The following is a 25,970-nucleotide window of genomic DNA, read 5'->3' on the forward strand; positions in this document are numbered from 1 at the left end:
TAGAAACACCTGGCTTTAATTTCATAGGTACGTAACCTTTTTACAGTCAAAACAACAGCTACTGACTTATAACACAAACCTAGAGAGCACAGCCTCAAGGCAACGCTGTGATTAAAATAACTACACACACATTCACATTAGAATCTGGAATGAATTACACATTTACATGTGTTATGTAATACAATTTATACCAATGCTAGAATAATTAGACCTACTTCTATATTTAGACATAATTAATGTAGTTATAATGTATGCAGTAAGTGGCTGTTACAATGATACACACATTCTGATGTCAAATATGTATCTATATTATGTATTTCTGTGACACACAGATGCAGGTGTACTCTGTATACGCTTATTTTGCTGGTTTTGGAGCAGTTTGAAGCAGGTGGTATGTCACAGACATGGTTCGAGTTGTATTTGTATTCCAGGTTGCATCAGCTGTCATCGCACGGGGTGAAAAGTGGTGAATGTAAGCAATGCATGTCACTGTAAGTGCATGCTCGCACAGCACGCTATAACCTATCTATTGTGACAAAGACGGGGCTTTACAAGCTTGGGTTGTTCTACCATGTGAATAAGGCAAGCGAGCTCTAGGCTGACAGGGCTGGAGTGCCTGTCACTGGGATCAGACATATGAGCTAGCCTCCAGTCCTCAACAGCACTATGATTTACAGCCAGTGCCGTATGCTTCTGGTCAGAGTGGCGACAGGGTGCCAAGCTCAACTTTTAACATATTAAATATTTCTGTGGGAGTGCGCGTATAACATGCCAGGCCAGCATGCATATTACCTAGTAGCTCACTACAGTACGTCTATAATAACTGTGACATTACCTCTTGATTCCTCCCTAAACTGGGAAATGTGGGATTTTGTTGGTCATCTCACTTGTATCCCACAGCACATAAAAGACTGGAGGCTAGTGGGATCTAATCTGAGCTCCCAGCTGCTTCCAACCTACAGTAAGAAGCCACAGTAGTAAAAGCCTCCATCGTGTCAACTAGAAATTCTTTTCTCTGTGAGTGATGCTTTCCGTAGCTATGGAAACCCAATAGAATAGAGCCTCCTCCTCCTCCTCCTCCTCCCTCTCTCCCTCTCTCTCTCTCTCTCTCTCCCACTCTCTGCCTACGTCTCTCTCCCTCTCCCCATCCACACTAAACCTCTTTCGGCTACTTTGCGCATGTACGGCCAGTCCAACCGAGCATTGCATCCACTCCAAGATGGCGAAAACACGTCTGGCTTGCCTCCTGACTCTCCTCTCAACTCACTGTAAGTCCAAAAAAAAAACCCCGTCAAAGTGCCTCTTCTGTTCAGTTTCCGTGCCTGTTAGTTAGTTCAGCATCGGTTTGCTGGAGCTTTTACAGAAACGTCAGCGAAACATAGATGGTGCCTCAGAAGTAAAACGTTATCTGGACCAACTTTACGCTAAAGTCGAGCTAAACTGACAGAAAACCAAATGTGACCGGCGGGAACTCTAGATAGTCACTAATTCTCTTTAAAAGTGTTCAATGTAGTCGCCATTTAACTTGCTGTCATCCATTTTCAGCGCGACTGGGAAGTGTGCGGGGTCGAGCGATGGTTTAAAGCTTGGATTTGGTTCTTCAGTCCGTCGCTATCGGTTCGTCTTCGTCGTCTTTTATTCGAATAAAGCTGCTGCATGTTAAACAACTGTGTGTAGTTAGCCACATGTTAGCATAGCAGGAGGAACAGAGCCTAATGAGCAGCTCTTGTATCAGTTCAGTCCGAGTCCACGTTTTGTGTCTTCACCTCGGATAAAAAAAGTTTCAGCCTCTCAACTTTAGGGACAGACTTTGTGTTTGTGAATTAAATATGAATGGAGGCAGTTTCGTAGCCAGCGCACTTGACTATTCAACGCGGGTTTGGAGCCGCGGTGGCAGCAGAGATGTTGGAAGTCATGATGCGAGGTAACGGTTTTTTTTAGCGGCGGAATAAAGCTGGCGGTCCGCGGGGGGAGCCACACAGCCAGGGACGGTCCCCTACCCCCTCCACCTCCATCACCTCCCTCTCAAACCGCACCAGAGCAGAGCTGCTAAACAGCAGCAGCCGTCGGAAAATCAATTGGTTTCAGTGTCTTTATATTATATATATATAATATCCGAAGTCCCCACAGTGGTTATTTATCAGTGTTTATCAGTCCTACAGCTGTAAGAGCGGAACACCATTGAAGTGTATTAAGTTTAGATGTACTCCCTGTTCTGAGGACAGTTGGAGGAAAAACACAAAATAAATGAATAAATGAAGACAAATGAAGACGATTAAGATTAATTAACATTTCTCCGGACATTTTAATTACACGTGTTGCACTTGTTTGTCAGACTAGCAAAAAGCCACTTGTTGCTATTGTGTTATGTGTTTTATATATTTATATATATATATATATATATATATATATATATATATATATATATATATATATATATATATATATGTGTGTGTGTGTGTGTGTGTGTGTGTGTGTGTGTGTTTCTTATTGCTGAACTATTTCAGGCTTTCAGGCTGTCAAAGATAAGATTTTGCTCCCAAACTACAAGATTAGTTTATTTCAGTTCAGGACCATGTAAAACTATAGTTTACTTACAAATATTTATAAAATGAAACAGTGTGTGGTTAGCAGGGACTTGCTCTTCATTGAAGATAGTGAGTATCCTATGCCTGCCCCTCGTCATGGTTCAGTCATTTAAAAAAGTTGATTTAGAAATGAAAGAGAGTCAATTTCATTTTAGGTATAACAAACGTCTGAGCATGTCTTACATTTCCAAACTGTGCAGTTTTTCTGTGTATGTAAGAATAACTGGTTATATTGTCACAGTAACAACTTGGCATGAACTATAGTGCTTGTTTTTCCCTTTGGATGTATATAAAGAATGTGTTAGGGCCAGACATATAGATCAAAGAGAAAAACATTCATAAGAACCTTCTGTGATCTCTCACGTGTAATTTGGCTTGTTCTCTTTGCTTTAATGAGGAATAGCAGTGGAGCTTGTTTAAAATCTGTTGCTGTACTCTACTTGCAAAACTGTCTCTCTTGACATACCTCGAGGCTGTGCGCAGATTTGTTTTCCCATGCGATACATTTCAAAGTCAGTGCTCTTAATGATGTTCCCCTCAGTAAATTTGTGACAGGGTGTGATAGCAGCGCAATCGGGGGCAGTGAACTGGTGAATATTTAAGAATTTCTTTTGTCTTGCCTGGACAGGGCTTAGCCATGTGGCTGACTGGCTCCCAGCCAGCATCACTGCTGCCTTTAGAAAAAAGGCAAATCTGGCTAGACTAAAGCTGGCTGTAAGCTGTGTTATGAATTACTAATTGGTGCTGATAAGCTTTGATTACTAATAGGTACTGACTGTAATTTGGATGTTTGTTGTATTTTGGAATAGCTCCTCTTAATATTTCATACAGGAATTGGCTTATTTGCTTCATTTCTTGCTCTGTGGGTCACACGCTCTGTGGGTTTTTTCTGCATCTGTGAGATGTGCTTGTTACTTTCAATTCGTGACATTATTTCAGTAGCTATCATCGTAATAGCCATGCAACTCTAGCCATTCCAAGGGAAGGCTAAACGCAGCACGACTGAACATAGCTGCAAATATCAGCCCAGTCATCTGTCAGAGGATCGAAAGACAAGGTTCATTGTTATTTTAAGCACACATGCTTATAGCAAACTTTCCAATGTGATCTAATGGAATTCACTGACATTTTCCATTGTTGATTTCACCTGAGCCAGTCCCCTTAAAACATCCGAAGAAAGTGGTGCGCTCTAAGAGGACATCTGCCAGGACCCTCCTGCCAAGAGCACGTCCAAGTTATGTCAGAGCCTGGAAGATTCTCAAAGTGGATTAGTAATGAGCAAATATAAACTTAGAGATCACTGCTTTGACTCTTAGAAGAAACACCTGTATACATCTGCACATTTCAGACTTTAATGCTGCACTATTGTAGTTGAGTGGATGAACAGCAACAAATTAAATTAATAAAAAAATATGTAGTAATTGCAAAACTCTAATTAATGGTAAATGGTCGGCACTTATATAGCGCTTTTCTACCTAGTTGGTACTCAAAGCACTTTACAGTGCTTCTCATTCACCCATTCACACACCGATGGCAGAGCTGCCATGCAGCTGACCTGACTCACCGGGAGGCAACTAGGGGTTCAGTATCTTGCCCATGTGACGTGGCAGCCGGGAATCGAACCACCAATCCTATGATTGGCAGTCAACTGCTCTACCTATTGAGCCACAGCCACCCCATTAATCAGATTTGCTAACTGAAAATCAGACTAAGAAGATGAAATACTGTTTTAGTTTTGCATCAGCTTTCACATTTGCTTAAGTGATGACATTGTTTCTCTTCGTGGACAGTTGACAATTTTATGACTGGACATTATCTTTGTTTTCACTCATGATTGCCAGTTTTAACCAACAGGAGACCTCTTTTCATCTGAATAGATAAGATATGGGAGAAATCTGTCCACTAGATTATTTTTGAGCCCTCACCCCCTGTGCTCTTCGCTGATAAGTCATTGCATCACTCAAAGAGCTTTGAACAGCCGCTAACCCACACATAACTGGGGTGCTGGTGGGATGACGCTACCCAGCATGCTCCTCAAACATTTGTCTAAAAGAAAGCCAAGTGTCTGCACTTTTCTCATTGTTTGGCATGTGTGGCATAGCTATTTGGTATGGCAGGAGCCGGTGATAGCGTCTCCCATAGGAGGTGCATGTTATCAGATGTTTCCCTACCCACCAAAAGCTTGTGAGCAAATGTTTGAAGCACTCTTTGAATGGCATGTATGGTCCCTGTGGGCAAGTCATTTACAGTCTGACATTTTACTGCAGAGACAGTAAATGGCAGAGTAAAAGGGACAGAGAGACAAACAGTCCCTTGCTAGTCAGCATTTGTTTGTTACAATTGAGGAGTTCTCCTCTCCAGACTCCCCTAAGTGAGAGGTGTCAGTGAAGTAGCTGTTAGGTCTAGCGTCAGCAGGGAGAAATTTTGCAGGTACTATACTATGGGCTTGCTTGTGCTTATTGCATAACTGGGAGTTGTGTAGTTGTGTGGGGCATTTACAAAATCACACAATTTTGTAGTAACTCTTAAATGGCTGCAGTCAGCCATATGGATCTCACTGCAACAACAGTCCCTCCGTGGGGATAAAGGCGAAGTGGCACATGGCCCTTAGTGTGGAATGACCTGAAACAGCTGAGCAGGAGTGGGTGGTGGTGTTTTGAGCAGCATCGCAGGCATAACCAGAAATATCTGCCGCGTCCCTCCCAAACCTGAGTGTGCGTGTTAGCAAATGCAGCATTCCAAATAGAAAACACATGGAGGGAGAAACCTTCTCATCGTATGTGGACTGACTAAGAATTATAACCACCTGTTTTCCTAAGAGATAAAAAGGACCCCTGTTGATGAGTTGGCTGAGGTCAGAGCAGAAAGGGGGGCGAGTGAAGAAAGCTCAGTAGTGTTACTAGTTGAAGGCATTCAAAAAAAAAAAAAAAAAAATTGGGTGTGACGATACATCTCCTAAGACAGAAATCCATTTTAATGTAGGACAGAAGCGTATTCAGCTATTCAGCACCCTGTTCTGCTTTTACCATTTTATTATTTTGCTGACAGTAAGCTCCAGCAGATGCTGAAGTTGAAAGGTAAACACAAACATGCTCATGTTTCAGAAATTGCGCAGGCATGTGCATGCTTCAAATGTCAAGCATGTGAAAGACCTATCGGTCACAAACTAGGACCAATCTTCAGGCAGTATACTAGTCAAAAATACCCAGTGAAAATATTATGATGGTCCCAGTTAGGAAAAGGGGTGTTTCTTGTAAGGTTCTGTTGGTCAGATTTACAAGGAGCTGTTCTGATAAGAGAGGTATTCATAAGAAACAGGAGTTAATTGTCATCTTGTTTGGACTGCTGAGCTTTTGGGAATTTTGGTGCTTCATCAATATCGGGCGTTGTTTGTTTTGACTGAGGCATTATTTAAAGTTTAGATCACTCTAAACAGGATAACATGATAATCTCTAAGATGCCTTTGCACTGGCTGACTAGGCTTAAGCAGTACAAGAGTGGCTTCCTGTTTAATGATCTTTATCACTGGTCACACGATCCCTATAGAGAGGAAGTGCCACAGCCGTTCTCCTGCTCATGTGCTCAGTGGATACCGATGGAGTACATCAATAGGTCAAAAGAGACCGCTATCGATCAAACATTGGGATGCTGTCAGCTTAGTGAAATAATTAGGGGTTTCAATAATGACATGGCAGAGGCAATGAACTCCATGTGACTGAGCTGCTGTCACACTGCAAGGAAAAAGCTTCAGGCTGCACTCCCACTGAGACTCATAACTAGATAATCGCTCTGGATTCATCTTTTGTTTACCAGGCTGTAACAAAAGTGCAATTACTGTCTAAAAATAACCAGAAGGCAGAATCATCTGAACAACCTCAGGTGTTTGATCACGGTTTATTCCAATACATCAACTATTCTGTATATGCAGTAGCTTAATGGCATGTTTTTATTCACAGTTCCAGGATTGTTTAAATGTACTTCAGCCAAAGTAGTCAACCACAGTGTATAGCAATGAGTGGAAACTATCACAGCTCCACTGCGCTCCGGAGCGCAGCAATAACTATCGTGCTTGTATACAGTATGTGACCAACACAGAATCAGATCAGTCTTCAGCTGATCCATCAGTACATCTCTAACAATTAGACAAGAAATTCATGTGTTAATCAAGAGCAGGTGTGCTTGTGGTAGCATGGAATTACATCCACCCCTATAGCCTCATATGAATGTATCTGTCAAACAAAAAGGAAAAGCATATAATGTCTAGTTTGTTTACCATTTGGACAACAAAGTCCAGAAGTGAAACAAGGCTGTTTAATAGGAGGACAATCCAACCATTTCTGAGGAGACACTAAATGTCATGTAGAAGAGTTCATGTGAGTTAGTGGCATCCTCTGGGGGTCAGTTTAAAATGGGTTTAAAACCACACAGCATAGAAATGATGGATGGGGCTTGGTCAGTGCATGAGACCTGGACCTTGATGTTCTTAAACTGAAAAATAAATAAAATTAGAAAATTATTTATTACATGCTGACACATCTGTTATTTTCAGACTCAGCAAACACTCAATATAGTCCAGGAATCACAATCATGTTCTAAAACATTTCTATAACATTTCTCCTAATTGAAACTAATTGAGAGGTTAAAAATCCATGTCAGAGCATGATCCTAGTCATCATCTCTTTAAAGAGATACTCAGTAGCTCTATACTTGGCAGGACAGTCGTCAGTGAGGGGATTTCAGAGTGCTAGGGGTAAGACATGACACAGAAATCTCAGTGCTCATCCAAATGAGTTATTGGTGATGATTAACATGTGAGTGTGTTGTTTGTGCGTGTGTGTGTGTGTGTGTGAGAGAGAGAGAGTGATGCTGAGTGAATTTCTCTATAAAAAGATTCTTGCTAGTCCCTTTATTGGCTTTGTCGCTTTATGAGTTAAGTTTAGTAACACATTAAACACTGAGGTACTTGAGATGAAATCTTAACATCAAATTGTCAGTAGGCATTCTTAACATAATCTCAAGTTTGTCTTAAAATAATATGGGGCATTGCTGCCAGTAATAGTAAATGACAAAGTAGATTTTTGTTCAAATTAGTCTTGGAGACTTATAGAGTTAGAATTTTTGCGACATTAGATTTTTTTAAATGACCCAAAATATAAAATGTCTTACTATTAAAGTTGAAGTATAGAGCTCTTCAGTAATGGCTTCAACCGTAACAACCTATTTCCTAGTAATCTATTGATTATTCCAGCAATAAAATTAGTATGCAGATAAGACATAATTTTGCTTAATTAAAAAGAGAAGCAATAAAACCACAGAAGAGAAAATAAGACAAGTGTATTAAAATAAACAACTAACTGGTTTTCTTGGAAGAAAAAGCTATATTTTTATTGCCCAAATTGCAGCAAGAATATTGTGCTGTTTTCTTGCAGGCTTTGTTGGAAGCAAAATAGTAGGCATGATGGTTGGAAGAGTCAACACAGATCAGTCTTGAATGGGTTTTTGCAGTTTTGCAAACCTCCACATGCAAATGATCAACCCATTACCTGCACTCTGATCAAATCCTGACCTGAACCAAGCACTAAAGTTTGTTAAACACATGCTGTAGTTGATTATTTTAAAACCTGACAGTGCTGTAGGCTGTTTATAAGCAGGACATGCAGACTGTGCTGCATGAGGATACTGTCCCATTCAGTTGCACTTGCGCAACTCCAGATGTTGTTTGTGGAAGCAAAGTAACAGAAAGAAAACAGATTATGTGCAAATCATATGTTCACATATGACGTGTTCATGTAATTATTCTAGCTTAATAATTGTGTGTTTATTTAATTGCTCTTTTCTGTTTTCTTTTCTGTTCTCATTTTTTACATGTACCCATGAATGGTATGAATACATTTTTTTTTGGCTTCACAAAATACCCAACCCTATATTGCCATCATATTTTTCTTCTAAGTACTCTTTACAAAGACATCAAGTAATGAGAATTCAACAAAAAAGGCAAAAAACATAAATTACCTTTTGTTGGGTTTGCTCTGTGGATACTTTCTGTTGAGATCATAAGGCTAGTTCAGTTTTACAATAAATGCAGCATACAGAATTTTCAGCTTGACATGATCCTAGACTGTGGACACTCTCTCTCTCTCTCTCTCTCTCTCTCTATATATATATATATATATATTTATATATGTGTGTATATATACACTATATATGTGTGTGTGTGTGTGTGTGTGTGTGTGTGTGTGTGTGTGTGTGTGTGTGTGTGTGTGTGTGTGTGTGAGAGAGAGAGCTTTGAGGTTAAGAATTAGCATTTAGCAAGTATTTTCTTGTAATCAAGTTATTAGAGTTTCTTAAGGAACCATTTCAGCCTTATTGGTTTTATGATCAGACAAGATTGATATTAGTCTCTCTCTATTAGTGATTTTAAAGATATTTTCCCAAAATGTCAAACAATACCTTGAAACTAGTAATTAACAATTGAGAGATCACAACCATCATTTTTGGGGGAAAATTCCAAAAGCTGTGGTGTATGTATAATCAATAGCTCTGAAGTACAGTGAGGTTTCAGTTGACTGGACAGATAAGAGTTGACAGATTGTAACCAGACTGTCTCACCATATGGTGTGACAGCTATCCCTTCAGGGCTACTTTGTGGTAAATATTAAACATTGAATTACAATTATGTTATGCTGTTTTAGAATTTTTAGTATTGTATTAGTATTTTAGTATTGACCTTTTACATCAGTGGGTTTTATGCAAAATGGTAAAATAGCCAAAACATTAGGGTGAAAAAGACACAGGTTTGTGAAGATGCAGAGCTGAGTGCTCTTCCTCTGCTTCCTCTAAAACTTTGTTATCAGCTGTGTGAGAGACTGCACTCATTCAAAGTGTTGTTAGATAGAACGAGAATAAATACTTAAAGAGAGTTGAAATGGTTGATATCAAGAAGCATTAATGGAATTTTCTGATCCTGTCAGAAAAGATCTAAGGGGCCTGGATCACCAATGCTTTTTAGCTTTTGCTATGAATTAAACTAGAGAAGAAGCTCAATATACACAGTGCTGTTTCCATATGTGTGTGAGAGCATGCTTTGGGTAAGTGAGTGCCTCAGATATTTGTCAGGATGCCAGACATAGGCAGCGAGTTTGTAACATGGTGGCTGGCCCCTGTCTGAGCTGCTCGTGGAGACTTTACATGTGCCTCTGCTTGGTTTCTGTGTCATAGAAAGCAACAAGGGAAAGAGGAGAGAGCAGTTTGGGTGGATTCCCCCGTGACTCAGTGGTTTGTCTGGCATTTGTAACAGGTCAAAATGTCCTGGCTGCAGCCTCAAAGCTTATCACAGACTTAGGTATTGAGTTGGAACTGTCCTATAATTTTAGCAATAGCACATTAACAGACTTAAGTGAACTGTTGACATCAACAAGACTGTTCACCAGACAGCAGCACACAGAGAAGAATATTATTTTACAGTAGTGCTGTCCTCTGAATTGACTTGGGCTAAATGATGGGAAATGAGAACAAAATTAGGACAGGACAAAGGATGAAACAGTGAATATTCCACAGCCCGACTGTGTTAGGGGATTTCCTGAATTTTTGTCTGTTAAGATTGTAATTAAGCCAAATTATCTGTCTCACAACACTGAACCTCCTATCCTGTAGAAAAGCAGAGTAATAGTCAAAATGACCATGTTATCTATTCTTCCATTTCCTTTCACAAGACTGTTCCGCTTCCAAAGTTGGATATTTACACAATGGTCATTATCAGAGCTTCAAAAGTTATCTTAAAAGAACTAATTTGAAATGTGGAGATTCCTCACAGGGCCACGGTAATAACAGAGCATTATTACAGGGATTTTCCAAGACTTGAAACTGCCCTCATTGTTAAAATTGTGTTAATATGCCACAATAAAAGAAATAAACTCAAGCTGCTCATGCAGTTTAGATATATTTTTAAAAACTGGGTTTAACTGTATTTTTTAGCTGCAGTAAGAACAAACTGACAGAACAAATTTTCACTTCACTTTCATGTAAACATGATTGAAACTACTTTATTTTGACAGGTAGCTCTAACAGACATCTACATTTTGAAATTTCACTTTGTTCTTCAGGTGTTTGACTAGTTCTTGATTGGTTGTGGTGTGCTTCTCATTGTGCTTTGTATCTACAAACCAAGCCACATGTGAGTGTTATTCTCTTGTTCCCAAGAATACAGAGAGCACAGCTGTGTGGTTCTTAAAATATTCAGCGTACAAAAGCAAAGAGCCAACAAATAATTCATCAAGAAAATAAAAAACAACAGTAGAAAACACGAGAACAAAAGCCATTTAGTTGGAAGGGATAGAGTTTATGGTGCGCACATGAGGGCCCAGAACATGTGTGCGTGTACCTTTTGTCGGAAGTCAACAAGCAGAAAAACATACAACCGGCCACTAACCTCTACACCCACTGCACCACACCCAAAAGTTGAACCCAGAATTCTCTCGCAGCTATTCATTCAGGCCCGATCTGGTTTGAGCTAGAACAATAATCTTATGGTTTCATGAGCTTTCCACCACACTCTCAGAAATAATCTGTATCTCCGTGCTGATGAGTGTCTCTGAATGGCCTCTGTCCAACTACTGCTTGGAGTAATGAATCCCCCACTCATCCCCCTCCACATCTCCATCCTTTCCTTCCCTAGCCAAAGATCACTCATGCAGAACCAAGCGACTGTACAATTTTATCTCATATCATCAACACTTAAGATCATTGGCGCTCACATCTGTGGGTGGCTTCCTTTGGGGCGATTGTTAGCTTGGTATCATTCAGTGAGGAGCTCACTTTTGCAGTCAGGGATCAGTTTAGAATGAGTGCTGTGCTGGAATCCAGAGTAAAGGTTGATAACAATCCTTAGGAACAGGGCGTAAACACTTTTGTCTAAATTGTTAAACTTTTTCCTTTCAGTGTAAAGACTAATACCTTTGGGCAGCAAATGTTGGCTTGTCAGGTCTGGGCCCGCTGAGTACATTCAGTGCGGTCTAGATATTCCTTACTGGGAGCAACTGATAGTAGTATCTAATTGATGGAATATTCTGCTCACTGTGACTAATGTTCACTTGTAATTATGTTAATGGGCTATTTTTTCTTACACGCAGCTGAATCATTGTTCTTTTTTGCTGTAGCAAAAACTGTAATATTTGGGCAGTCAAAAGTAAGACAGAGATAAACTCTGTGGGGTTTAAATGTCCTTACTGGATCAAGCACCAGATTTATGCTGTTTTTTGTTCTTGTATTAGCATGTAAACACTACAAAGTGCATTATAATCTGCTTAAAAACCATTCCTGGGTTCATGGCAATAGAAAAAAAATTATATTGAAAATGTTTCCTTGTAATTTTTGTGTGTGGTGTTCAGCTTTGTGTTGCTTGCAATAAAAGACAAAACTTTTTGTATAATGAATACATACCCAGTATACAGTCACAGCGCATAGAACACCACGTTACAGTTATGTTTGACACTAGCAAAGACAGCAGGTGACTGAGGTCGCCAGCTGTCCTCTGTTCTTACCATGAAAGTACTTTGGAACTTAGCCATTGTTTCCCGGAGCAGTAGGAGCACTGTAACTGTGTGTGGAACACCTTCACTTCCTGTGTGACTGTACACATGGTGGCATAGTTCACGTGACAGTCTGGAAACAGAATGGGTGGCATGAAATGGTCAGTGGTTTGGCTATCTGATGTCTTTGTCTGGTATTTCCCACGGAAACCCATCAAGGATTCCTCCCTGAGCAGGTGATGGAAGTGTGGCTCCAGTTGGGAGGGAGGGGGTTCAGCAGCAGGAGCCTCAGATGGTTTCCCACCCCAGCTGTTGTTGAAGGAACATTCCCTGTCCCACAGCTCAGCCAGCCTGTGCAGAGTATGCCTTTATGTACATTTGTTGTCTGAGGGGGCTGCTTATTGGCAAATTCTTGAGGATGTCACAGTCTTTATTTTTGTTTTTTGACATGGAAGGCTCATAATGTTCATAACAACTGTGTCTTATAATGAGTAGAGGCTGTGATTTATTCCCAGTTATGTGTCTGACATAATGGAATTTGGTTGGTCTGTTTTCAGTATGTGGCTCATGAGAACAGGCGTGTCCATGATTTTAACTAAGAGTTCTGTTATTTCTGAGATTCTAGTAAACACTTTAATGTCTTTTTTTATCTTTTTGGTGAGACATCTAGTATTTTGTAAATGTTAAATATATTTAACTCTCAAATTCTAACTTCCTTGATAAAGAGCAGCTCGTTGTGTCATTTATATCTTCCACCAAGTTGTACATAAACCAGAGAGTGCTTTCCAGAGAGGCTCCTAAACAGACATAGAAGAGAAGGTTGTGTCTCCCAGTACAACATTACTTTCTCCATGTAAACTGTTCTTTTTAAAAGTACGGGGGCATTGAGTGACCCCTGGTTCCTGTCTGCCTGTCAAAACTCATTTCACCTGTGACCAGTCATCCCCACACAGTCACACACTTTTGGTGACCACACATTGTGTACTCCTCTTCATGTGCTACATGTTAGCGCTTACTAAGGAACAATGAAACAGTCATAATTACTTCCCACAGCATTACACAATGTTCAGGCCACAGTTTGTGTAAAGGGAATCTTTGTTAAAGAGTAAATCTTTGCATCAGTAACTTGTTTGACTCTTGGCTCCTAATATTGTAATTCCCTAAATAGCGTCTACACTTTGTTCGTTGGGATTGACAGTTTTCTTCAGAAGCCTCACTATATACTAGTTACAGTACATGAGCGGCTCTTTGTGCAGTCTAGAGTTTGTTTGTTTTTTGAAAAACATTTCACTGAAATGGCATGTGGGTGAGTCTTAGAACAAAAACAGGTTAGTGATGAGTCATCTGTTGAAAAAACTAGAATCTTCTTTTTTGTTGAATTTGTAGCCTTGAGAACATATTTTAATGTTGAATGTGAACTGTAAAAGAGAGGCTGGCTGAAAGAATTGTCTTCATCAAACACACATCATGTCAATCTAATGCTTTAGGCCTACACAACATAGCTTTTGTACAAGAGTGAATACAAAGGCCAATTAATGGGCTGTGCTGTGTAGAGCCATTGTTATAATAGTTCACTTTGGAAAAAGTGGGAATTTTGTCTTTGGCCTGCTGTTTTAGAGCTGATAGCATCTTGATGACTAAGCTGAATGCTGCTGGGAGGCCCTATTATGAAAACTTTTATAAGATTCCTGCTGCCTTGCGCACATTATGCTCCAGATTGCCACAACGTGCAGTTACACAGTTCAAGACATGAGTGAATTTGGTTACACTCTTGTTGTTATATTTGTCTATTGGCATTCATGCTGTCATTTAATTACAGTGAGCCTAGATGAGATTATTCCCATTGCAGAGGCATTGAAAAAAAAAACGCTCAGCATCTTTCCATGCTGAATGGAGGAATATGCAACTCATGAAAACACTTAGAAATAAAAGTCAGCAGAGTTGTATAAAAAGTTAGTGTGTCGCTAAAGGCGGCATCCCAACATCACCCTTTCAGTTCAGCTCTTTTCAGCCCACAGCGGGTATCCTTGGAGCACGCAGGAAGTGAGGCAGATTAAACCTTTTGGACCTGCTAAGTCAACATGTCTCTGCTGTGTGTTGTTGTGTTATTGTTCAGTTGTCAGTAGAGCCTTAGCTCATTGTGGTCAGCTCCGCTCACCGTCCACACACTCCACAATGAATGCTTATCTCTGCAGGCTGTAGTAGAGTGTCTGGCTGGTCAAAAAAAAAACAAAAAAACTACGCAGCTGTGTTAATATTCCAGCAGCAAAAATTAACCTGATAAATGCAGTGTTTCCACATCTTTATATGCTGTAATGGAATCATCGGTTAATCCTTTGTGGTGTGGTGATTGAAAGCTTCAAAAAAAAGATGAGTACTTTTATTAAAGATGGAATGTGTGGGTGTAAATACTTTGGTTAGGAGAGGTTTTGGCGTGTGTGGTAAAGGGGACAAACAGCAGAATTTTATTCAGAGATTTATGATCATGCATTATTATTATCTATTGTCTGTTTATTCACAGGGAGGATATAGGCTAGTGCCCTGCTGTAGTGATTGGTTTAAAATGTCATCATAATCAGTGGACGCTCTGAGTCATGTCAAATCAACTCATCTATTCGTTTAAGTCAGTGCTGTAGCTATACAAACGTTTATTTTCATCATGCTTGAAAAAGGACTGCGTGGAAATTGCATTCCTAATTGGGATTAAGGAAGAGGTCAGGCAGTCTGGACTAGAATGCAAAGCATTTGCAATGAGTGCCGCTGATGCCATCTGTGCTAAGTGTGGTGAGGAGCTAATTCTGGCACTGAGTGTGGCGCGATTTAACACAGATTTTTGTGGTAGCAGCTTCAATTCAAGCATGGGATTTGCTTCTGTCTGCAGCCCAAAAAAACTGTTGCAGTGATCTGAATTAGCCCCCACCCCCTCCCGTTAGATCTCCTCTAAGCTGACGCCATGGAGCTCCCCAATTCATTTGGACATGCAACATGTGTGGCATGTCAGATTGTTCGCATAACAGAAATACTGCGCCAGGGGAGGCCTGTTCACCCTCATGGCCTTATGTTTCGATCTGTTTTGACAGGGCACTCTCACTGTCTTAGTCAACAAGCTGACCTGGACTAGAAAAATGAGTGGGAAGTTATTTCAGAAAGAAAACTGGTGAAGGTTTTCCTGGGTACCAGTGAAAGGCAGGGACAGCTACCTGCTGCTTTTTACCTGTGAAAGATCCCAATTAGTAGGCTGCAGGGACTCTGGCTGGTGCTATATATAGTGCCTAGACATTTGAATGCTAACCTGTTCTCATTCTACTGAGAAGCAGATCACAGAATTTTAGCTGTGATCGTCCCCATCTTTGCTGAACTGTACTGTTTTATCATCTGGTACAGAAACCTGTTTTGTATTTTATGTTACTTGTATTTCACCTAACCATGTGTAGCTTTTTCATTTCACTTCCAGCACTTGTTGCCACTGATGATGACACTATGCATAATTTGTACTAGTTAAAATTAAAACTGTTTAAAAGTGAAGTCTGTTTAAAAAAAAAAAAGTGCAGCAAGTGTGTTTGCACCAGATAGTGATGTTTTACTTTGTATGTTTTTACAACAAATTAAATATCATTGTAAATTTGACAGATGTACTCTAGTCATCTTCCTAATATTTCTTGTTCAGACAGCAAATGGAGGGGGCACAGTGTTTCATCAGCGGGTGCAATGCTAGAATTACACTGCATCTCAAATAAAACCCTTTGGTGTATCATGGTTTCCACAAGAATGTCCTGACTAGATTTTTGGTGAATAGACTTTGGTCCAAACTTCATCCATATATTAGTTTGATGGTCATAGCGTCCTCAGTAACAATAGCCATTAACTATTGTTCTGTTTAATTAAGCATTCCTTCACTCCTACAGGCTGAAACTGTGTCACAAAACAAAGGTCTCCATTGGCATGCATGGCTGCTGGGATCATGTGAAGAGGCAGTGTGACACCAAACAACAGTACTATTTTTATACAGCAACCGGAATCTGATTATCTTAGGGCCAAGATGTCACACATGACTTAATGAAAGAGTCATATTATCACTGAAGATTATTCAGTGGATATCAGCTCTTTCAAAACAAATTACTTTTCAGAGCAACTTTGGCACCATGAGAGGGAGAATAGTTTAGAAGGTGCTTGCACATCAGTTAGCACTGTTAGGAAAGTATAATATGTGTCAGTATTAACAGTTATTTGTCAGATATGTTGTGGCATGTGATACGATATGTAAAAGTTAGATGATAATAAAGAGAATAGAAAGATGATTTAATGCACCCTTGCAAGCAATGGTTAGGAAGTTTATTGCACTCATTTTGTGTCTATTGTATTGCTATAATATACAGGAATTAAAGGACTAAATTAGTAATAGATAAACCTACTTTCTTAATTATGAGATAAAGAGGTGAAAGCTGGGTCTTGTGAGAATAGCTAAAAGTTAAAGAGGTTCATGAAAGGTCATACAGTATGTGAGTATTTTTAGATGTGCATATTTCCCAAACAGCCAATAAACCGAGTCCTCTAATGTGAAGTGATGGCTCAATACAGAGACTTGCACCGTGGCAATTGAAAGGCAGTGTGCGTAAGGTGGACGAGTAAAAGTTGCCTTTCCCACTCCGTGGTCCAGCCCTGTGAGCTAGCTGTACTAAGCTTGAGGTCAGAGAGAGAGGAGGCCAGATGTAGATGCTAACACTGACACAAAGTGACAGGTTCCCAGGCATTCAGTGACACCATCGGCTCCTCCCCTACACCCCCCACCCCCACCCCCATCCTCTCATTGGCTCAGGCCGAGTCTGTGACCCTGCCTAGATCAGAGGGCTCACCAGCAGTAAGGCACATTGTTGCCCCGGCCATACCGGGCTCACAGATCAGGGCCTGCAGCAGCCTCATATGTTAATGCAGAATAAATGAATACACAAGGATCCCTTGTGGGGAAAGCCAACTAGTGTTTGAGTACACCTGAAAAGGGATGCATTTGAATGAACTCCTGATACAGAAATACAAGTTTGAGGCAGACAGAATAAGTTTATCCAAGGGGTAGACTATTTAGAAAAAAGCCTGTCTGGGACAACACCTACGCTTCAGGATAAACATGCGAACAGGCTGTTAGCCTTCCCTGCTTAGTTAGATTCTATATACAACATTTGACATCAACACAATTGCTTTTTCATCCACACTCGCTTATTAAAGCTGATTACATACTAACCATTCAGCATGTTGAACAGTGTCTTATTCTATTTTATCACTAAACATTATAATTGTGAAGGCTCTGTGCAATGTCTGTACTGAATGTATAAAGCTACCATGAGCTGCCAGTAAGCTTAACTTAGAGACAACAAAGACTGGAAACAGTGAAACAAATTAAACAAAAATAACTTCAACAGTACTCTCTAGCCAAAATAAAAAATAATAAGTCTATATCCCAAAACTATTTCTTTAACCTAAATACAGTCTAGTAATGTTCTAATAAATAATAATTCATTTTTAAACTGATTTTTGTTTACCAATCACATTAAAGATGGTAACAGGCCAGGAGAAGCCTTTTTTCAGGCGTTCACAGCATGCATCAAATACTGACATACTGTTAGCATAGCAAACCACGAGTTCAGTGGACCACTGCACCGCGGATCAACATGTGATACAGTTGTATGTAGGTTTAATATAGCTGCATATCTAACATACCCTTAAAGCTTAGTGCTCTTTTAGTGATATGCTGCTCTCGGTCCAGCCATTTCTGAACTCAAACTGACGACAATGCATCTGATGCAGCCTTCTTAATGAACCTGTGGGTAGGACATATGATAAACAGGCCACATAGTATCCTATCAATCAAACAATCTTTCTTTTAACCTCTCTACATACATTTCTAAAGTTTTTATATCATTTTGGCTGTAAGTAAATGTAATTTATGAACATGCCAACAGCTAAATAAAGAAAAAGTGCAACTTTGATTTCTGAGTTTAGCAAGGAAAAGTCTGTCAGTGAAAACTGATATGCTTTAATAGAAAATGAATTAGGAAGCAATTAAAACTAAATAGTTTTTCATTAGCCAGTCAAAGATGATTTCCTCAGTTGAGCAAAGACTCCGGCACACCTGTGTTTTATGTTACCTTTTGGAATATCTCTGTGGTATTCTGAAATGTCATTAGTTTCTGTAGATCTATCACAACATACCAGGAGCAAATAGGTGAAAGAAAGTTGAAAATACATGTGAGGATGGAGAGAGTCCGACAGTGTTAGATGACCACAGCTGTGACAATACAACCTGGGGTCATTCTCCCTGCCAGCTCAGCCATAAAACCTCTCCCTTATTGTCATCATGTCACAGTGTTGCTATTTTAATAGAAGAAGACTTCAGAGGTCTGTTTAGTCACTTTCTCCCACAGCTACCAAAACAGGTGGGATCCTGTCTAATGCTGTTCAACAGTGGGGAGGGAAGGGGGAGGGAAACAGCACATAAGACCGAAACAGAATCCAGTTACTATGGAAATATCACCAAAATTGCTATGGGAACTGGAGCACCAGAGCATGCTTTGTCTAGGATGTAGCTGTAATCGTCTCTCAGAAAGAAGCTTATGATAATATGTGATGCTCTTATGAATTAATTTGTCAGGCTTTGTGTCCTAGCTGACATCATGGACTTTTATCAAATGGAAAATTAGCATCTACTCAGGGTAAAGCATGCAAGACATGAGAGTGGTTGACCAATACACTGATCAACCTTTTCCTTGCTCCATGTACCACAGTGTTACAGTGTGTCCTCTATTATCTGATGATTAAATGGTAATTTTAATAATGACTCATAATCAGATTTTTGTAATATTTGATTTAAGGTTTTAAGATAGTGGCTATGAGATAGTTGATTAGTTAGATTAGAGATTAGTTGCTCTCTGGTGGTTTTCATGTTCATGTGACTGATTAATGTAAATAACAATTATCTGAGATTATTGTTGATGATGTTTTTATTTAACTTTTAATTCAGTTGTCCTATTGATGACATTATTGTGAAACAGTTCTTAAAATCTTACAAAACACACAATGCTCAGATTTATATTTTATTCTTTTCTACACTTTTTCCTTAACACGTTTTTAAAATTCCCCTCTTTCATAGGTTGACCATATTGTGCTCGGAGCTCCCATCAAACTTTTGTGTACTGTGACCAGAAACAGTCATGTGTGCACTGCCAAAAAACAGTGACGTGGTTTGTATGTGAACATCAGCATTTAAAACTTTAAAAGCTGTTGTGTATGCTTTCATAAGAACAGATATTGCCTAAAGAGATGTACAAGTGAAAGCCCACAGGAGGCCTGGCATCCTTTTAAAGTCATATCAAGGCACTTTACAGTGTAAGGTTTAAGACAATTACAAAATATAACAGTGTACACTAAACAGAATTATACAGAAAACCCAACAATCTCCCTAAACAGTATAACTAAAGTAAAACAACAAATGGCATCACTTGTGTATCTTTTGTAAAGTCTTACTAGCCTCATTCCATTCAGGATCTCATCAAAACTCTGAGCTTGTTTACTCCTTTTAAGGTCTTTTTTAGCACCTATGTCAGTGCACGTAAACATTACAAGCTTCTGGCTGCCATCCAACAGTTCATGCTCGGCTTTCTACCTCCAGAACTCTAGTGATTACTGAGCAGTGGTTTGCTGGGTTGTCTCGTTGATAAGTCATAAATCAATTGACTGACAAAACAATGAGGCAGAGTCTGAAAAGAATGAGAATAACTGATAGTTGTGAAAGGCCTCAGAACATACCTGTGAAGCGGCAATACATGCCGTCCTGCTATAAAATATCCTGTCAAGTGCTTATTCAGTTGTGCGTCTTTATCTACTGACATTAAATTATCTTGGTAGTAACTAGGGTGATCAATGAAGAATAGTTTTTCTATAAAAAACAGATTACACCTGTATTTTCAGTTTACTGATATTGACCTTGTTATGAAGTTTGCATTTTGTGAATCCCCTTCATGTGATTACTATTTTAATACGTCATAACTTATCAGAACCCATAGGTTTACATAGCTGATTACCTGTTTGTTTGCCTGCTTGGTGTAATTTTTTTTTTCTTGCTCACTTTGATTAGCTTTTGAAGTGATGATAAACATGTTTCTCATTCTGGTGTTTTTTTTAGCCTGTAGTCACAGGATGAACTGTGCGCATGCGTGTGCTGTAACTGGGGAAGGATGGACCAATTGAACTCTCCTCAACATTTACATTTTTTATTTCTTCACCACAGGAATAGAGCGTGCTTTCTCTCCTCACCAGCCTTATCACTTATTTACCTAAGTTTAAACTGGAAACATGGTGCTGAATTCATATCAGGGCTATCTAGGCCATGTTATTCGTGTAACACTAGCTGTGTGTGGTAAATATGTAGTACTGTATGTACTGCATGTCCTCATAAGCATGTCCCTGACCCTGCACGTGTGTTTGGACGCACATGTTCATTCTACCTTGCTTGTGGAAAGGTGTTAATGCTGCTTTTGTCATTAACAGAGCATTGAAAATAGATACAGAATATTATGTTTAGTTGGCATTAAAAATAATTTATAATTCATTAATAACCTCTGAGGATGTGACGTTGGAGATGTTGGGGCGCAGTAGAGTGTTTGATTGAAATGACCAGTTATTTCTGTTGGACAGACAAGCAGACAGACAGACAGTCCCTTGTCTGCGCTTGTTGAACATACTACATGTCTTTGTTGTCCAATCAAATGAAATCACAAGTTCAGAGAAAATAGTAATATAATAAAAAATTAAGAATAGCCTTATGTTTATCCATATCACCCACATGTATACTGACAGAAATTCAGACTCGCTGAGAGGCTCAGTGCATCTCCAGCAGCACGATACATATACGTGCAGAGTTTCCAAACAGCAACTGGTTGATGAAAATGGGTGTGTGTACTTTGATGTTTGAGATTCCAAATGGGCGTGGGAATATTCTCCACAGGCACAAGGCGGAGATGATCCACAGGGAATATCACTGGTTGCTTAATTGAACCTTTCTATTTATGATACCGGCCTTACCTCGCCTGGATTCAACAAGCAGCAGCACAGGAAACAAGTTCAGTCTCCCGGAGGGAACCACAGAAAAAAGGGGGATTCATTACACAGTACAGGCATCAAGAAATACCCAGCTCCTCTGTGCCTATTGTATTATTCAGTGATGTAAAACCAGGGGGGGTTTATAAGGGCATTACACTAAGATTACAGAGAAAACCCTGCGCCCATCATGGGGGCGGCACGGAAGATTAAAAAAACTTTAATGCAGATTTGCAGACTGACAGATTTCACACAGCTGTGTCCAACTATGAAGGAAAACACAGCGGCAGGAAACAGAGAAAAGAAAATGATGGGATATGTAGGTCACTGAGCACCTGCATGCCTTAATAATCTGCATTATACAGATCTTATGAACACACAGTTGGTCATGCCCTGCTTGGTACTAGTGTGAGTGACATTTTCACAATGGTCACACACTTGTAAGAAACAATGCTAGTTCCATGGTTCCATATAAATAACAGGTGAGGGAAAAACCGTCAGTAGGACGGTCTCGGGAAAGGATGTGTCAGACTGGAGGAGGGATGGGAAACCTCGCTCTCATAACACACAGTCAGCGCCTCCCGAGCTCTCGGGGCCCTGATACATACTGGACGCTCCAGCTGTTTCTGCTTTTCCACACTTGGAAAAAGATGCAACCTGTGCTAAAAGGACTCCCAGGAGGAATAAATATGTGTATCATGAACAAGGGTAAAGATCCAAATCCAAAGGTAGACCATTTTGTGTTTGTTTCTTGGTTTATTTATTATTTGAAGTTCACATTTATAAAAAAGTGAACATGTCAAGATAATTAATAGTAATAATAATAATAATAATAATAATAATGATGACTTGATGAAAACTTGATGAGTGATTTGTTTTATCTATAAAATGTCGGACAATAGTGAAAAGTTACTAATACCACCAATTACTTCAGGAAGTTATAAACCATACTGTTTCTAACTGATATCAGTATATATTATTTATATCAAGTATAAAGTATGGACAGTATGATTTTTAGCTGTTAAGTTGTATTTTATTTCCTCCCTCCTTTAAATCAGAGAGAAGTCAAAACAGTCACATTTGTAACCAGTGTAAGACACAATGAATTGTTCTCTGGACCTTTTCAGAATACTACTCTTCCCTCCTGTATCACTGGAGGGTTAGCTATTAAGATATTTATCAATGTGAGAATTTGCAGCATTATTATATTCATCTTTCATTCAGACGTCATTACTCACTTTACATGTAGAAAAGTGTACTTAAAATGTAGATGAACATCAGTGGTTAGTGTTTTAGAGCAGGGGTTTCACGTGTTTTCCTGGACAGCTGTTTCTATAACAGATCTCTAAAGTTTTTATGTCTACATCATGTTCACTGAGGCACCTAATCTGCGCTAATACGTTTTGCATTAAAGGGGCGCACAAGGACGGGGGGTAAACTCCATTAGCTTTAGCAGGGCAAAGATGATATTGAGGATTGCATTTAATGAAAAGTCATAGTACTAAATTAATCACCTGGAATAATTTATTGTCAACTTCAGATGCAATTTCAGTAGCACATATTCTGATATTTTGGACTCTTGGCATACTTGGCCTAGTTAGATTTGGTATGAAGTTACATAGTACATGCAGTACATTTGAAACCTAAACCCACAAGTAAGCACTGACATGCTTCACACCCTCAGACTTTTGTCAGAACCAGTAAAAATAGCAAATTTCTACAAACATGTATGAATTGAATAGCAATTGACAGGATTTTGTTTGAAGAGCAGGAATCTGCACCTTTGTGTAAACATGAATTCAGTCGTTTTCGGTGTAAAGAAAAGATTACCCTTTAGTCGTTTTTCATTAAAAGACCCCTTCTATTTGTACAAAGAGTGCTTGGAGAAACAGTGGAAGTTGAAAATCATGTCTCTTCTGCGTATGGCTTTTAGTTCTGTGAGAACTGGATGTGCTGCTCTGTGGAGAGGAAAGTAAATAGGTGACAGGCTTCGACTTTATTGGTGGTGTTTTGACTGTCACATTTCTGAACAGATCCTTACTCCTTCGCAGCTCTTTGTTGAAGTTCTCAGTTAGAAAACACTTTTTATTTTTCCTATAAAACTCAACTTTATCCACATGGGACCAAACTTAGTTGTCTTTGTTGCTGTAGCACAGAAAAGAATAAATGACACATGGGGATGTAAAACTAAGTCAGATGTTTATTGAAATTCTCTCTTCATTGTAGGTCTCAGCTGTTGTACTTTTAAGCTGCATTTCTCTACAAGTAGCTTCAAATTGTTGGTAAAAAGATCATCTGGAAGGTGGCTGATGAAATGAGGTTTTCCAATTTAAGCACTAGCTTCATCCCTATTATTTGTTTTCCTACATGCTTGGTGTGATATCTTCTTTCATGCAAAATTGTACATGATGAGCAAATGTATTATTTTATTGTTATCTCACTGTTTATACAAGAACAGCCATAGTCGGTCTGAACACAAGCTGAATATTCAGGCGCACAAAGCCAATGTAAACATTAAACTTTCCAAGGAGCTTGAGGGTGGATCTGGTATTGTCAAACGAAGGTGTGACCTACTTTTGACCTCCATGCAGTGTTATTACCGTCAGCAGCAGCTACAAACAAGCTGTCGTCTTGTCATGATCTCCAGAAAGACCGTGGGTTAATCAGCTTACCCTGTCTGCTTTAGCAGGTGACCCTAGACACTGCTGTGTGTTCAGATGACAGTTGGTGGAGGTCAGGTTCTGGGGCCAGACTGGGGACCAAGTTTATATAAAAAGGCATCACAACTGTAAAATGAGTGTTTTTTATCTCTTTATCGTGTTGTTTTGTCCACTTGTGACCATTGTTTATTAAACTGCTTGTTGTTGTGTTGTGTTATTGTGGTATATTTTTGTTTTTTTGTGTGGTCATCGTTTTTGTGGTCATCCTGTTTTTTTTGTTTGTTTGTCCCTGTGGTTACGGTTAGGATTAGTCATTTAATTTCTGGTCATTTTTATTAATGTAATAATGTTTTTTTTCTTGCTGTAGTAATTTTTGTCTCTTTTATGGTTATTTTTTTTGGCTTTGTGGTCATGTTAACATGTCTTTTAGTTTGTTTTCCACCTCTGTGTTTCGTCAAGAAAACATGTTTGCAGTCACTTCATGCAATGTCACTGGTGTCCCAGGCCTGAACTTGGTAGGCATGTGCAATAGCTTATCCAGCTATGGGGGCACTAGGAGCAACAAATCAGATTCCAGGTCCATCCCACCTTGGCACCATTTAGCCATTTGATGCTTAATCCACAAGAATATGCGGCAATTACAACTAATGCAAATATGTGCCAAACATACTGTATCATAATCCCAGTTACCTTGAAGTTAAAATCATTTCTGTATAATGGACTACTAAGATGTAACATGGCATGAGTGAGCTTTATGATGCAAGCCACATGTACATATACAGTACATAAGAAATGAGCATCTTGTGTTGTGCATGTTGAGTTAAAAATCTTTCAGTAGTAAAAATAGTGCAATAGTTTTAAATCATTAACCTGTTACCTTTTAAGACTTAAGATTTAGTTGGCTGCAGGGGAGGCTGCACTGATGGAGATAAAGCATTTCGTAGATTTTCAGTGACAGTACAATCTGCACAAGTGACCCTGAAAGTGAAGGCCATGCCACAGTTCTGTGTCACTGCAAGTGTTCATGTGCGTGTTCCTTAGTTAACATTCATGTGGAAGTGACTTTGTGCAGATTTGTTTGTGGACCATAGGCTGTCAGGATGATTCAGCAGTGCCCCTTCCCAAGGCCGTATCCCTCTACTGCATACCAACACAGATCTTACCAGGGTGCTTTTGCACCATTAGGACCACATGGGCATGAGCATCAGACCCAGAGAGAGACAGAAAGAGAGAGGAGAGAGAGACAGAGATAGAGAGAGGGCTCAGCAGCAGTTGAACTACTGGCATGGTGAGCCTGCCCTGAAAAGGGCACATGCCTCCCTGCGCAATTATCCACTGTGCATAGAATCAGCACCCCCCACCCTCCACACACACCACACACATGCACTCTGTTTGACCAATGGAGTAACTGAAAATGGAAAATGGAAACTAACAGTACAAGGCTAGGATGTTAAGACCATCACATTCTAGTCCCACACATCACACGTGTGGGACTGACATTTCTGTTTGTATTAGTGAACAGGGTAGAGTCATCCCTTACGAGCGTGTTAAAACTGTCACAAAAAATATAAAAAATATGCTCTGAAGAGTCTAACGTTTTGTCTCCTCTCTTTTTGCAGGCTACTTCAATGTGTTAGCAGTGGTACTGAGAACAGCTAACAACTCACCGTGGACTGATGAGTTTGACAGTAAGTGCTAATGAACACCCCCCCAAAACAAATGCAAAAACAGCCTTTTCTCACTTCATCATTGGACTTCCTCATCACTCTTTTTTTCTCTGTCCTGCAGAAGTTGAGTTATCATGCTTGATTGACTCCATTTCTACAACCAACCCAAGAATTGAATGGAAAAAGATAACAAGTGAAGGACCGAGTTATGTGTACTTTGAGAAGAAGATCTCAGGTAATATATAATGTGCACATATAGGCTACAGTAATATGTGAACCTTTTTTAATGGTGTGGTATTTTGCATTCATTTCTCATAAAACGTTATTTGATCTTCATCTGTAAGTCAAGAGATTAACAAATATGATGCCTGAAAATAATAACACAAACAAATTCAGATCTTTTATGTCTTCATTAAGAATAACCACAAAACCTCATAGTGC

General features: G+C 39.5%; 1 protein-coding gene across 1 annotated transcript in view; it reads left to right on the forward strand.

The window, feature by feature from the left end:
- Positions 1 to 1,135: 1,135 nt before the first annotated feature.
- LOC113170870 (junctional adhesion molecule C-like) overlaps positions 1,136 to 25,970 on the forward strand; it is a gene marked incomplete at its 5' end in the record, with an annotated part of 31,221 nt that continues 6,386 nt past the window's right edge. The window contains 3 exons of the mRNA XM_026373174.1: positions 1,136 to 1,268; positions 25,482 to 25,550; positions 25,651 to 25,764. Coding sequence (XP_026228959.1) covers positions 1,136 to 1,268; positions 25,482 to 25,550; positions 25,651 to 25,764 — 316 coding nt within the window. The remainder of the gene's footprint in view (positions 1,269 to 25,481; positions 25,551 to 25,650; positions 25,765 to 25,970) is intronic.

The sequence above is a fragment of the Anabas testudineus genome, chromosome 14 (genome assembly GCF_900324465.2).
Source record: "Anabas testudineus chromosome 14, fAnaTes1.2, whole genome shotgun sequence".
In the NCBI taxonomy this organism is placed as follows: Eukaryota; Metazoa; Chordata; class Actinopteri; order Anabantiformes; family Anabantidae; genus Anabas; species Anabas testudineus.